This window comes from Catharus ustulatus, chromosome 22 (assembly GCF_009819885.2).
Source record: "Catharus ustulatus isolate bCatUst1 chromosome 22, bCatUst1.pri.v2, whole genome shotgun sequence".
Classification (NCBI taxonomy): domain Eukaryota; kingdom Metazoa; phylum Chordata; class Aves; order Passeriformes; family Turdidae; genus Catharus; species Catharus ustulatus.
In genome coordinates this window covers 2,969,648-2,981,835 of record NC_046242.1, presented here as the reverse complement: position 1 = coordinate 2,981,835, position 12,188 = coordinate 2,969,648, and the positions used below count along the sequence as shown (strand labels likewise).

At 48.1% G+C, this 12,188-nt stretch overlaps 1 protein-coding gene and 3 non-coding genes across 4 annotated transcripts in view; all 4 read right to left on the bottom strand.

Annotated features, from left to right (window-relative positions):
* Window positions 1-12,069, bottom strand: part of TEX14 (testis expressed 14, intercellular bridge forming factor) — a 29,188-nt gene extending 17,119 nt beyond the window's left edge. Inside the window, exons 1-9 of the mRNA XM_033078568.2 lie at window positions 11,923-12,069; window positions 6,570-6,684; window positions 6,177-6,342; window positions 4,503-4,639; window positions 3,836-3,917; window positions 3,326-3,456; window positions 1,871-1,984; window positions 1,397-1,520; window positions 856-1,034 (exon numbers count right to left, since the gene is read on the bottom strand). Of these exons, the coding sequence (XP_032934459.1) occupies window positions 856-1,034; window positions 1,397-1,520; window positions 1,871-1,984; window positions 3,326-3,456; window positions 3,836-3,917; window positions 4,503-4,639; window positions 6,177-6,342; window positions 6,570-6,684; window positions 11,923-12,058 (1,184 nt within the window). The 5' untranslated portion in view covers window positions 12,059-12,069. The remainder of the gene's footprint in view (window positions 1-855; window positions 1,035-1,396; window positions 1,521-1,870; window positions 1,985-3,325; window positions 3,457-3,835; window positions 3,918-4,502; window positions 4,640-6,176; window positions 6,343-6,569; window positions 6,685-11,922) is intronic.
* Window positions 7,940-8,153, bottom strand: LOC117006236. Its single transcript, XR_004419974.1, has one exon. It is a non-coding gene; the product is annotated as a small nucleolar RNA U3 (small nucleolar RNA).
* LOC117006227 lies at window positions 9,804-10,017 on the bottom strand. The gene has a single exon (XR_004419965.1). It is a non-coding gene; the product is annotated as a small nucleolar RNA U3 (small nucleolar RNA).
* LOC117006235 lies at window positions 10,964-11,177 on the bottom strand. The gene has a single exon (XR_004419973.1). It is a non-coding gene; the product is annotated as a small nucleolar RNA U3 (small nucleolar RNA).
* Window positions 12,070-12,188: the final 119 nt, after the last annotated feature.

Below are 12,188 nucleotides of genomic sequence, written 5' to 3'. Positions count from 1 at the left end.
CACCATCTGTTGAGGGTGGGGGCAGTGATCCTGATCTCTGTGGGAGATATTCTGCTAATGGGCATCCATTGAAACCAGGCAGGGCATTGTTCTTTATCTTTTCACAGCCCATCCTTCCTCCAGCCAGTCATTTTCTGCTCATGGCCATTGAGTCCCACTGTGGCACTGATAAAATTACTGCATCCCATTGGGAGTTGCTCCAGCCAGGGGGAAGAGCCCAACATTTCTTACCAAGATAAAAACAGAGGCTTTGGGACACTAAGGGAGCCCCTTTCTCCACTGGACTCCAGAGGAAAACCGGATTTCTCCACATCCCCACTGGAGCTCCGGAGGGAAACTGCACCTTGTACAGGAGCACTGCTCCAACTGAGCCACATCTGTCACTGCAGGAGGATGCAGCCACCATGGGATGGGACTGCTGCCAACACCCTGCCTGACGGGTGTCAGGTTGTACTCTGACTGTGTCAGGGTTTGGGGTTTGTTCTTTGTAGTGCTGTATTTCTATTTTAATTTCCCTAGTAAAGAACTGTTATTCCTAATTCCCATATTTTTGCCTGAAAGCTCCTTGATTTCAAAATTATAATAATTTGGAGGGAGGGGGTTTACATTCTCCATTTCAAAGAGAAGCTCCTGCCTTTCTCAGCAGACACCTGTCCTCCAAACTAAAACAACAACTTTTCATTCTTTGTCCATATATAAGCCGCACTTCAGATTCGGACCAACATTTTAGTCAAAATGGTGCGACTCATAATCATGAAATTACTGTACTCTTTGTCTCACTGCTGGCACTTAACTGCCACCAGGCTTTGGATACTCAAAACCCCATTTCAGAGCGAGCCTGAGGAAGTTTTTCACCTCTCTACCATGTACTCCAGGTTGCAGAGCTTGGCCTCCCCAGAGGACACGATCTGGACGGCGTAGGAGGAGAGGGAGCGGTGCACAAAGCCCCGGGAGTGCAGGAAACGCAGCGCGTCGATGATCTGCAGCAAAACGTGCAGGAGGGTCTCTGTCTGCAGCACTGGGAATTCTGCACGCTGGGAAAACAACCCCAACAGCATCAAATTTGCATGGCAGGTCTTTAATTGATGTGAGAGAAAGTTGTTCTTATTTCTTATGGTTATTATTTGTTGTAGAAAGAAGCAAACGGGAAATTTATTGGAGGAAAATTCATTTTTTTGTTCTCAATGCCAAGTAACAGCTCCTTAAAAAGAATATCAAATATCAAATGACAACAATAAAACACAGATAAATTGATTTATAAAATAAGAAAAAGAACCAGAAACTCAGATCCAGACTAAGGATTTTGTCTTGTTGAGGAAAGATATTAGTCACTAAGCTTCTGATAAATTATATTACAAATACAAATTATTATTGAAAACTGAAGCACTGCAGTTACCCTTTCATGGAGGATGCTGTAGAGAGAGCCAAAGTGAACCCTCTCATAGACCAAACGAGTTTTCTCCAGGTCACTGGACAGACAGACAGACATCAGCTGCAGCAAGTGAGGGTGGCGGAGTTTGCTGCAAAGGGAGAGGGAAAAAAGCAAATTTGCAACGCAAATCTGAGCTGGAAAGAAGCAAAGTCCTGCCCTGCTCAGTGTTTTTATCCACATGGCATCAATGTTGAGTTTGCACTGGGATGTATTTCAGTGTAAATATATTTTTCACTGAAATTTTAGAAGATCAGGAGTGGGAAGAAAACGGTGTTTGTTATCTGGGGGAGAAGTGCAAGCTCAGCCTAAGAACTCTCCTGAGAGAAATTCCACTGCTCCCCAGGTACATCCCACTCCTCCCCAAACAAATCCCACCCCTCCCCAGGTAAATCCCACTCCTCCCACCCTGCAGAGCCCCAGTCCCAGCTCCTGTCCCACCTGCAGTGCTCCTGCTCTGCCAGGAGCAGATCAGCCAGGCGCAGTTTCCAGCTGCTCTGCTGGGGCTGCAAGCTCAGCTCCTTCACTGTCACTCTGCTGCCTCCCCACATCAGGCTACCAGAACAAAAATAATTTTTATTAAATGCTTCCAGCAGTGTTTTTCCTTTTTTTTCCCAGTGTTGGGGTTATTCACCAAGAATTTTGTGGTGCTCTGGCGCTGTCAGGAATTGAAATTTGAGGGGTCCTGCTCTTTCAAACTGACAATAAATTCATCCTGCTGAAGGTTGGTGGAGCAGGAAAGGTTCACTGCTCAAAATTCCACCCCTTCCATAAGGAATTCCCTTCACCAAAGGCCATCAGTGACACAAATCAGAGTTTTGGGGAGATTAAATCACCAATTTATCAATTCTCTGGCTGCCTCTGAGACACACCAGCTTGCTTAACACACAATAATTAGACAATTCCATATTATTGTAATTATTACTGATAATTACAACAATTCCATGATACCAAAGATTTCAAACAAATGCTCAGCCTGCCCTTGCAACTCTCATTTCACCCCAGGTTTCAGCACACCTGGAAATGCAGAGGATATCCTGGATTGACAAGGATTAAATGCAGAACAACACAATCTGTGCAACCCTGAATGTATTTCCCACCACAGAGGGATCAATACTGAAACACTGCCACCAGTGATCAGCCATAATTGGGTTCATATTGCTTGTGGGTTGTTCAGACAGCAGGCTGACTCAGATGTTAATCAATGAACAGCAGAAAACAAGGTGCAGGCAGGAAACAGGCAATAAATAACACAACAAACATGGGAAATGACCCAAACAAAGCACTGGGACAGCAATTTGCTCTGTGATTTCACACTGCTGGAGTGTGGAAACAGAAGCTTCTCTGAGTCCCTCAGAGAGAGAACAGAATGCAGGAGTTCAATTAAATGTCTTCAAAGAAATTTAAATATATTAAGCCACCCAGACACGAGTGTAAGCTTGAGTTTTAAGTAGGTAGAAATCTTATTAAGTTGCAGAGATGTGAAGTAGAAGTATGAATCTTATTTTAAATAAGTAAAAATAATCTTTTAAGTGTCTTAAAGAGTAAAAGCCTTAGAATCTAGTGTAAAAAACAAGCTCCAGTGAGAGCTCAAACACGAAAACAAACTTTAAAAACAAGCTCCAAGAACATATTTGTAGACATAACAAAAATATAGTAAAATACTGCTTGCATTCTGCAGGCAGAACTGATAGGTTCTATGCACAAATTATAAACCAGAATTCTAACAGGTTTAGAGGAAATGCTTCAGGTTTGTGTTTTTAGCTCATTGAGTAATTTTTAAATAAAAATCTGTGTATTGCAGTGAGAGCTCTCTCTCTCTTCCTCCTCCACCACCATCATCATCACCACATGAAAGAAGATAAAAAACAAGAAAATCTCTTTAATTCCACTTACTTGGTCATGGTCATGTAGGGCCCCACGGGGTAAGAAAAAGCTTTTTCATCATCAGCCTGAACCACATCTTTGTCCCCAATAATTGGGAGAGAGGCCAGGTAGCCCAGGTGGCCACTGCCTGTGAGACAGAACTGAAACAGGGCATCAGCAGCAGGAAAACCAACAAAAATCCCAAAATCCAGCAAGCTCAGGGACAACCTGAGTGTAATCATTAAATCTGAAAAATCAAGGCCAAAATCTGAATTTCCCAGTGAAGTTGGAGCAGGGAAAACAAAAACTCAGGAACTCCCAGGAGGGACATCTAACAGGAATTTCTGCTGTTCCAAACCAAACCCAAAGCCTGGATATTTGTGCTCTTCATGGGGTTTTTTTTTTTCCCATCTTTTCAGCAGAAATAAGAATGCACAAAAAGTTAAAAATAGCACAGGTGGGATAATTGCTGTGAGGAACAGGAGATTCTGGAAAAAATGTTCTGATATCATTAGAAAATCCCCACCCACAGCATCTTACCTTCCCAAAACCAAAGCTGTAAATGTTCTTGGCCATGCTGGGTTGTCCTTTCAGTAATTTAGCCAGAGGGATTTCAACACTTCTAAATACCAAAAAGAAAAGCAATAAGAGGGATTTATTTACTCCAAGGTTTGGATACAAAAGGAGACAGAAAAAAAAGCAGAATTTCTGCCAGAACCCTGCACTTGACTGGTGCCACACACACAATGTGCATGTTAAAATTCTAAATTATTGTGCAGTTCAATAAAACTTTTTAAATGCACTACTATGATATTAATTTATTTAATGCAAGATAAGCAATAAATATACTCCATATCCTGCACTGCTGTTTTGTCCACAAGCCTGTATGTACCTGACACAAAAACTCCTGAGAGAGTTGGGAACACCCCCCCAAAAAGATCTGCAGTGACCTTAACAAATCAAAAACCAAATTATTTCATGCTACCACTTTAATGCTACTTAAATCCAGTGCTTTTAATGCTGATACCAAGAGTTTAATTAATAAAGTTTCTCTTAATATAACAGAGGTATCTATAACTAACAAGTTTTATTTAGAAGTGTCACAGCAGAAATAAATTTAATCACGGTGGATTTAAATCTGCTGTTGTCAAAAAGAGACAAGAACTTGCTAAAAAATAGAAAATGGAAGAAAAAAATCTCTTGTTACCCTTGGACAAGGCCACCAAACCTCGAGGGGCTGCAGATCAAGGCCTTTGAGGAGCCAACTTTCCTGAGCAGATCAGAGGGAAGATTCCAAATGGCAGCCTGCATGTGCAGAGTGCACTGCTGGATGAATTCCAGCATCTGGGCAGGAGAAGGGAGGGAAAAACAACAAAAACAGAAAAACCATTTTAAAATCATAAATCAGGAGTAGTGGAAAAAGAACTGGTTAGTTGCAATGTGGAAATGGGTATTTTGAGAAAGGTGTTAATAGAAAGAACTTGGAGAAAATTACAGTAATTTCACGATTATAAACCGCACCATTTTGACTAAAATTTTGGTCCCAACCCAGAAGTGCAGCTTACACTCCAGAGCGGTCGATACATGAACAAAGTTGGGAAATTTCCCAACCTGGAAGCGCGAGCCCAGCCGAGCTCGCAAATTGAGCACCCGCCACTAAAACCCGCGATCGCGCGATTGTTACAAATTGGTTACTCCGTTGTGTGGTGGGGGAGAGCGGGCTGGGCTCCCTCCCGCCAGCACCATGGGTGTGAGCAAGCTCCGTCCCTTCTGCCAGCCCCCCGCCCGCCCGCCTGCGCGGCTCCGCTCGCCCACCCACCTCCGCTCGGAGCTCCGCCAGCCCCCCGCCTGCCCGCCCACCCATGCAGCTCCACTCGGAATTCCACCAGCCCCCCGCCTGCCCGCCAACCCACGCAGCTCCGCTGGGAGCTCCGCTGGCCCCCCGCCCACCCAGCTCCACACGGAGCTCCACCGACTCCCCACCCACCCACCTGTGCGGCTCTGCTCGGAGCTCCGCCAGCCCCCCGCCTGCCCACCCATGTGGCTCCACTTGGAGCTCCACCGCCCACCCGCCTGCACACGCAGCTCCACTCAGAGCTCCGCCAGCCCCCCGCCTACCCGCCCACCCATGCAGTTCCTCACGGAGCTCCACTGGCCCCCTGCCCGCCCGCCCGCCCGCACGGCTCCGCTCGGAGCTCCGACCGCCCCCCGCCCGCCCGCCCACCCACGCAGCTCCGCTCGGAGCTCTGCCGGCCCCCCGCCCGCCCGCCTGTGTGGCTCCGTTCGCCCACCCACCTCCACTTGGAGCTCCGCCAGCCCCCCACCTGCCCACCCGCCCATGCGGCTCCGCTCGGAGCTCCGCCAGCCCCCTGCCCGCCCGCCCGCCCGCCTGTGCGGCTCCACTCGGAGCTCCGCTGGCCGCCCGCCCGCACGGCTGAGCGGCTGTTTAAAGTCAACGCGGATCCGTTGGAAACGCTTGCAAAATGACCACACTATCGTTCGTGTCTTTTTCCGCTTTTAAATAAACTCGCAGGGCACGCTGCCGCAGCTATTGTCTGTATTTTTTTCACTTGCAAATAATGTTTCCAAGGTCGGCACCTGCCAGTAAGCCCTGTGATCCCTCGATTCTGTTACTGATTGGCAGCTTTGTGAAAGTTGCACGCGGATCCTCGCTGCCAACGAAAGTGCGGCTTGTAATCAGGCACGGCTTGTAATCGTGAAATTACTGTAATTGCATGAAAATGGAGGAAAAGACTTCAAACAGGTGACAAAATTTGAAACCTCACCCACAGAAAATTGTAATTTTTTTAAGAAGAGCGCTGTGATAACAGGAAAAAGGAGTTTTAAATCAATATTACAGTGAAGAAGGAGTTCTGCACACCTGAGCACTGCTCTCCTTGCTGGCTGACAGAGCCCAGCACTGGGGAGTTCTCCCCTCTCGGTCGTGGGCTCGCAGATCTCCCCCCTCGTCCAGTAACCTGCTGAGGATCCACTGGTTCCCTGAGAAAGCAGCTGCGTGCACTGGGGTGCTGCCATCACTGCAGCGACTGGGGAACAGCAAAAAAATGTTCAGCAGGGGAAAAAACATTGCTGGGATGTTTGTGTGTTCATTCCCAAATTATAGAATAAACCCTGAGGAAAAGGAAAATTGTTTCTGTATTTACCTCTGAGATTTGGCTAAACAACCATTTTAACACTTCTTCATTTATGCCCAATAAATATTGTGGTTTACATTGACTAAATTAAAAAAAAAATTAAATGTTTGATACTTAACTGATTGGCATCTGAGCCATACTCCAGCAGCACATCCACGATTTTACCCAGCCCCAGCAGGGCAGCAGTGAAGAGACAGGTTTGGCCCATGGAATTCACAGCATCAACAAAAATTCCTGCAAGGAAACCCAAGACTCTGAGGTGGGGCTTGTTTTAATAAAACTTAATAATAATTTTAATAATTTTTTTAAAAATAAAAAGCTTAATAAAAGCTGGTGCTTCAGTACCATGGAACTGGCTGCTCTGAGCTGCTGCAGATACCAAATACAGCAGCAGAAATTGAGGAAAAAAAAGAGCAAATTATATTTCTGAGGCTTTCTATAAGGATTGAAAGCACTGCTTGTCCACGAGAATTTTAAATAAAGGATGTGTAAGTAACAAATTGTACTTTCATGTGTTGTGTAAGGAATTAGTAAGGATTTATAGCTGTTTAAATTTATTTATTCTAAATAAAATTATTTATTTATTTATTCTAAATAAATTTATTTATTCTAAATTTATTTATCTATTTATTTATCTGTTTATTTATTTATTTATTTATTCTGTTTAAATGAAAGAGATGGATGTATAAGTTTAAATACATATGGAAAAATATGCATATATAGATATCCATCACCTGTATAAGTACAAATGATGGATATATAAGTAGAGATGGATGAGCACACAAAAGGAGGGCAGAATTAATAAATAATTAATAAATTAATTTAATAAATTAATTTAATAAATTTATAATAATAATAAATTTAAATAATTATATAAAACAAAAAATTTAATAACTTAAATTTAATTAATAATTAAGTTAAATTTAGTAAATTAATAAATAAGTCAATTATTCTTCACTAATTGCTCAGAGTCTGGTGTTGATAACACCAAGGTCAGGAATTCCATCCCTGCATGGGACAATTGATGGGTTCATTGTAAGAGATGAACTCTGGGATGTTTGGGTGTTTTTCCAGTCAGAACCCTTCGTGTTTTCCAATATTTGGTTACTTTAATTCGAAATAATTTATTCCAACCTGGAATTGATTCCCAACCGAGAAGGGGATGAGCATGAATGGGACAATGATGGGATTAATTTAATCAATGGAGGGGTTGGGGAGGAAGATCTGTTTTTAACCAGGATAAAAAAGGGCCACAAACCACTCAGCCCGTGCTGACACTGTTTGATCCTGGAGAAAATTTATTTATATATATGGGAGGACGCTCAAGCAGTGGCACATTAGGCAGGGCAGTGGCTGAGTCCCCACCCCTGCAGGGATTTATAAAGTGCGCACTTGGAGCACCTGGGGTCAGGATGGAGCGGGCATCCAGCTCCAAGCCCCTCATCCCTCTGATTTCTCTTTCATTCACCTGGATAAAAAAGGGCCACAAACCACTCAGCCCGTGCTCTCTCCCTCCCGAGCCCCACCACGAGGGCCGGGAACGGTCATCAATGGCCAGCGGCCACTGCCCACGCAGCACCGCTCGCCCGCTTCGCGCTCAGGAGAAAGCACCCCGCTCCTCCTCGTGGTTTGTGACGCCGATCAGGGGAGATCACTCTCCTCTAGTGACCAACTACAGAAATGATCCCTGAAAGTATAGTCTTAACACAACATCCGCCGCCGCGCCCGGCCCTGCCCCATGCACCCACACACAGCACACGGCGAGCCCACGACACCGCCCCGCGCGCTCCCGGCAAGAACCGGCGCGGCCCCGCCGAGCGCCCTTGGCCGCGGGAGCGCGCCCCGAGCCCCCCGGGAGCGGCCGCGCCCCGCGGAACGGCCGCGCGTGGCGGTGGGCGGGGCGCGCTCCCGTGATTTGCATATTCGGCCCCCGCTGGCCAATCAGAGGCGGCCCCGCGGCCCCGCTCCCGTCCGCGCCCGGCGGCTCCGCGGGCGCGCGGCCCCGGTGCCTCGCTGGCCACAACGCGCTCGCCCTTCCCCCGGTTTGGCAGCGTGATAATTGATAAAAGATTCGTGTTAATCATAAAAGTATTGAGGTTTGTATAAAACGGAATACTAAGGTCTGAAATGACACTTGATAGAGGAAAAATGTGATTAAATCATTCGGTTTTAAATCCCCCTGTTATGAATATTATGTTTCTAAATAATTTGTACCTACTACCAGTTTGTAAAATCAGACTTTCCAATAGTCGGATTGATTTTGCAATATCAGACTTCCTGCCTTTGTTTTATCAATGACTGCCTATCCACAAAGACAGAACTTCTGATTTCTGCCGGTTTTATCAACCCAGACCAGATGTTATCTGTGGGACTGACACCCAGAGACTTTACACGGATCTTTATTTCGGCCACCACTGCTTCCCTGGCAAAATTATGACAGCAACAATACAAAAATTATTGATTACCACAAGAGACTACACTGTAAGAAGCTGCAAAGCAAGACTGGACGGAGTGTGGAATGGGCAGTGACCCCTCAGGCCACCCCAGCGCTGCTTTCTCTGTCTACATAAAATAAAGCAATCTAAATTTTGCTAAAAATTGAGACTTTTGTTTCTCATTTATAACAGCGGCAGGCTCGTGCTCCAGCTTGCAGAATCCATTCACGTACCCAGGCGATGGATTTTTGTTTGTCTATTCTATTCTATTCTATTCTATTCTATTCTATTCTATTCTATTCTATTCTATTCTATTCTATTCTATTCTATTCTATCCTATCCTATCCTATCCTATCCTATCCTATCCTATCCTATTCTCTGTTCCAGTTCGGGTGGTTCACACAAATGCCGGCTCCCCGATTATCAAGACTTTATACATTTTCACGAAGGCATCAGTATCATTGCTTACAAATTGCATCACTTTATTCTACTATTCAAGCCCTTATTTACTGGTTGTATCTCTCTTTTCCCGTGCTGATTAGCCCACTTGTGCTGCTCCCCCCTGCACTTGGGGGTTGCTGTCAATGGGTGGTCAGTGGGTGGGCAGGGGGTCGTGATGGGATGACCCCTGCCCTGTCCAGAGCCCGTTCCTCTGGGGATCGCGATCCCTGAAGCCTCCCAGGCTCACACCACAACTGCTTCATCTTCGCTGCCTGCCTGTAGCTCTGATCGCTCACTAAAACACGGGAACTTTGGTTGTGATTCGGAGGGGCTCGGTGATGATCAGCAGCACTGCGGGGGCTCTGCTGTACCATCGGTGCGAGCCCTCCACAGCAGGACTAGAGCCGCACACAGCGCGGCTGGATGCTGAAAAATCGAAACCGATCTTTTTTTAACCAGAATAAAAAAGGGCCACAAACCACTCAGCCCGTGCTCTCTCCCTCCCGAGCCCCACCACGAGGGCCGGGAACGGTCATCAATGGCCAGCGGCCACTGCCCAGGCAGCACCGCTCGCCCGCTTCGCGCTCAGGAGAGAGCACCCCGCTCCTCCTCGTGGTTTGTGACGCCGATCAGGGGAGATCACTCTCCTCTAGTGACCAACTACAGAAATGATCCCTGAAAGTATAGTCTTAACACAACACCCGCCGCCGCGCCCGGCCCTGCCCCGCGCACCCACACAGAGCACACGGCGAGCCCCCGACACCGCCCCGCGCGCTCCCGGCACGAACCGGCGCGGCCCCGCCGAGCGCCCTTGGCCGCGGGAGCGCGCCCCGAGCCCCCCGGGAGCGGCCGCGCCCCGCGGAACGGCCGCGCGTGGCGGTGGGCGGGGCGCGCTCCCGTGATTTGCATATTCGGCCCCCGCTGGCCAATCAGAGGCGGCTCCGCGGCCCCGCTCTCCCCCCCCACGAGAAGCGGCGCCGCCGCCCGAGCTCGGCTGTCACCGCTGTCGCGACACGACACAAGGGACCGTGATCCCCCCGTGCCGCCGCTGCCCCGGGCCCGCAGAGGAGGAGAGCCCCGGCACGAACACCAGCAGAGCGGCATGGCTGCCGCCGGGGGGGATGCGCTGGCTCCCGGCCTCTCCCGACACTTTCATGGTGACATTCACGTACCAAATAGAACCCACAGGGCAGGTTTTAATGATTTCCACCTTTACATCTCTGGGCTCTGCCAGAGCACCGCGGACCCCACAGCACAGCCGACTATGTGCGGTATAGAGAGCACAACACGGAGCAGTTTCTCTCTAAGCCCCATGAGAATTTGTGGCCTGACCGACACGGACTTCCAAAAGTGGAATAGATTCCCTTTAGTCCCGTGTCACTCTCTGATCATCACCGCTCATCAGAGATCAAGTAAGTCCCCCTGCACTGCACTAAGAGATGGGTGACAATTCCATCGGCCTTAACACCCTCCCCCGCATCAAGCCTAAATCCGTGTGGCCGCCCTGGGAACCGCCCCGTGCGTGTCACTGCGGCGAGGCGGGCTGCGAGCTCAGCAGGAGAAACAGCCGGGGGAAAAGCCCATTTCTTTGTGCTCACTCCAACTCTTTTCTTAACCAGAATAAAAAAGGGCCACAAACCACTCAGCCCGTGCTCTCTCCCTCCCGAGCCCCACCACGAGGGCCGGGAACGGTCATCAATGACCAGCGGCCACTGCCCAGGCAGCACCGCTCGCCCGCTTCGCGCTCAGGAGAGAGCACCCCGCTCCTCCTCGTGGTTTGTGACGCCGATCAGGGGAGATCACTCTCCTCTAGTGACCAACTACAGAAATGATCCCTGAAAGTATAGTCTTAACACAACACCCGCCGCCGCGCCTGGGCCTGCCACACGGACCCACACAGAGCACACGGCGAGCCCCCGACACCGCCCCGCGCGCTCCCGGCACGAACCGGCGCGGCCCCGCCGAGCGCCCTTGGCCGCGGGAGCGCGCCCCGAGCCCCCCGGGAGCGGCCGCGCCCCGCGGAACGGCCGCGCGTGGCGGTGGGCGGGGCGCGCTCCCGTGATTTGCATATTCGGGCCCCGCTGGCCAATCAGAGGCGGTTCCGTCCCTGCCCCGGGAACCCGCAGTTCTGGCTCGGCACAAACGCGCTGAGATCCGCGATCCTAAAACCGAACCAGAACTGCGCCGAGTATTTGGTTTTATGTACAAAATGCCCTGTACCAGTGTGGCTACAAATCTGGTGGTCAAAATGTTTAAGGTGTTAACCATGTCAAGTGTTCGGCAGTCTGTACTAAAACCCCATTAAAAAAAAATATTTCTACAGTTGACCTCCAGAATTTCAGTTTTACAATGCCTCAATCATGTTCTATTGAGCACTTTGCTAATAAAAAATTAGTTTTCTTTTCAATTAATTTATAATACTTTTTTTTGATTGGAGAACTATTCCTACTTAACAGAAAAGGGCAGTTATAAACCATTTTATTAATATATTTCACTCAGAAAACTGCATTCTACAAGCAGTATGCTGACTGTTCTCTACTAGAAATAAAAGAATACAGGAAAAAGTAAATCTTTTCTGCCTAAACTTAGCTTTTACCTTTTTTCAGAAGCTTCTTGACTTTCACATAGTTCCCTTCCCTGACATACTCATGCAGTTGAGATTCCAGGGAGTCTCCTTTTATACGTCCAAGCTGGACTGGGCATGGAAATGGGAGAGGGATGGGATGAGCCATCTTCTTTCCTAAACAGAACTGGGAAAAGGTAGGGAATATCATCATCAACGTAAAGAACTTACGTGTGACTTCAGAACCTGCAGTAGCTTAAAGTTATGACTGCTCCCTGCAGAAATATGCAGCGATGGAA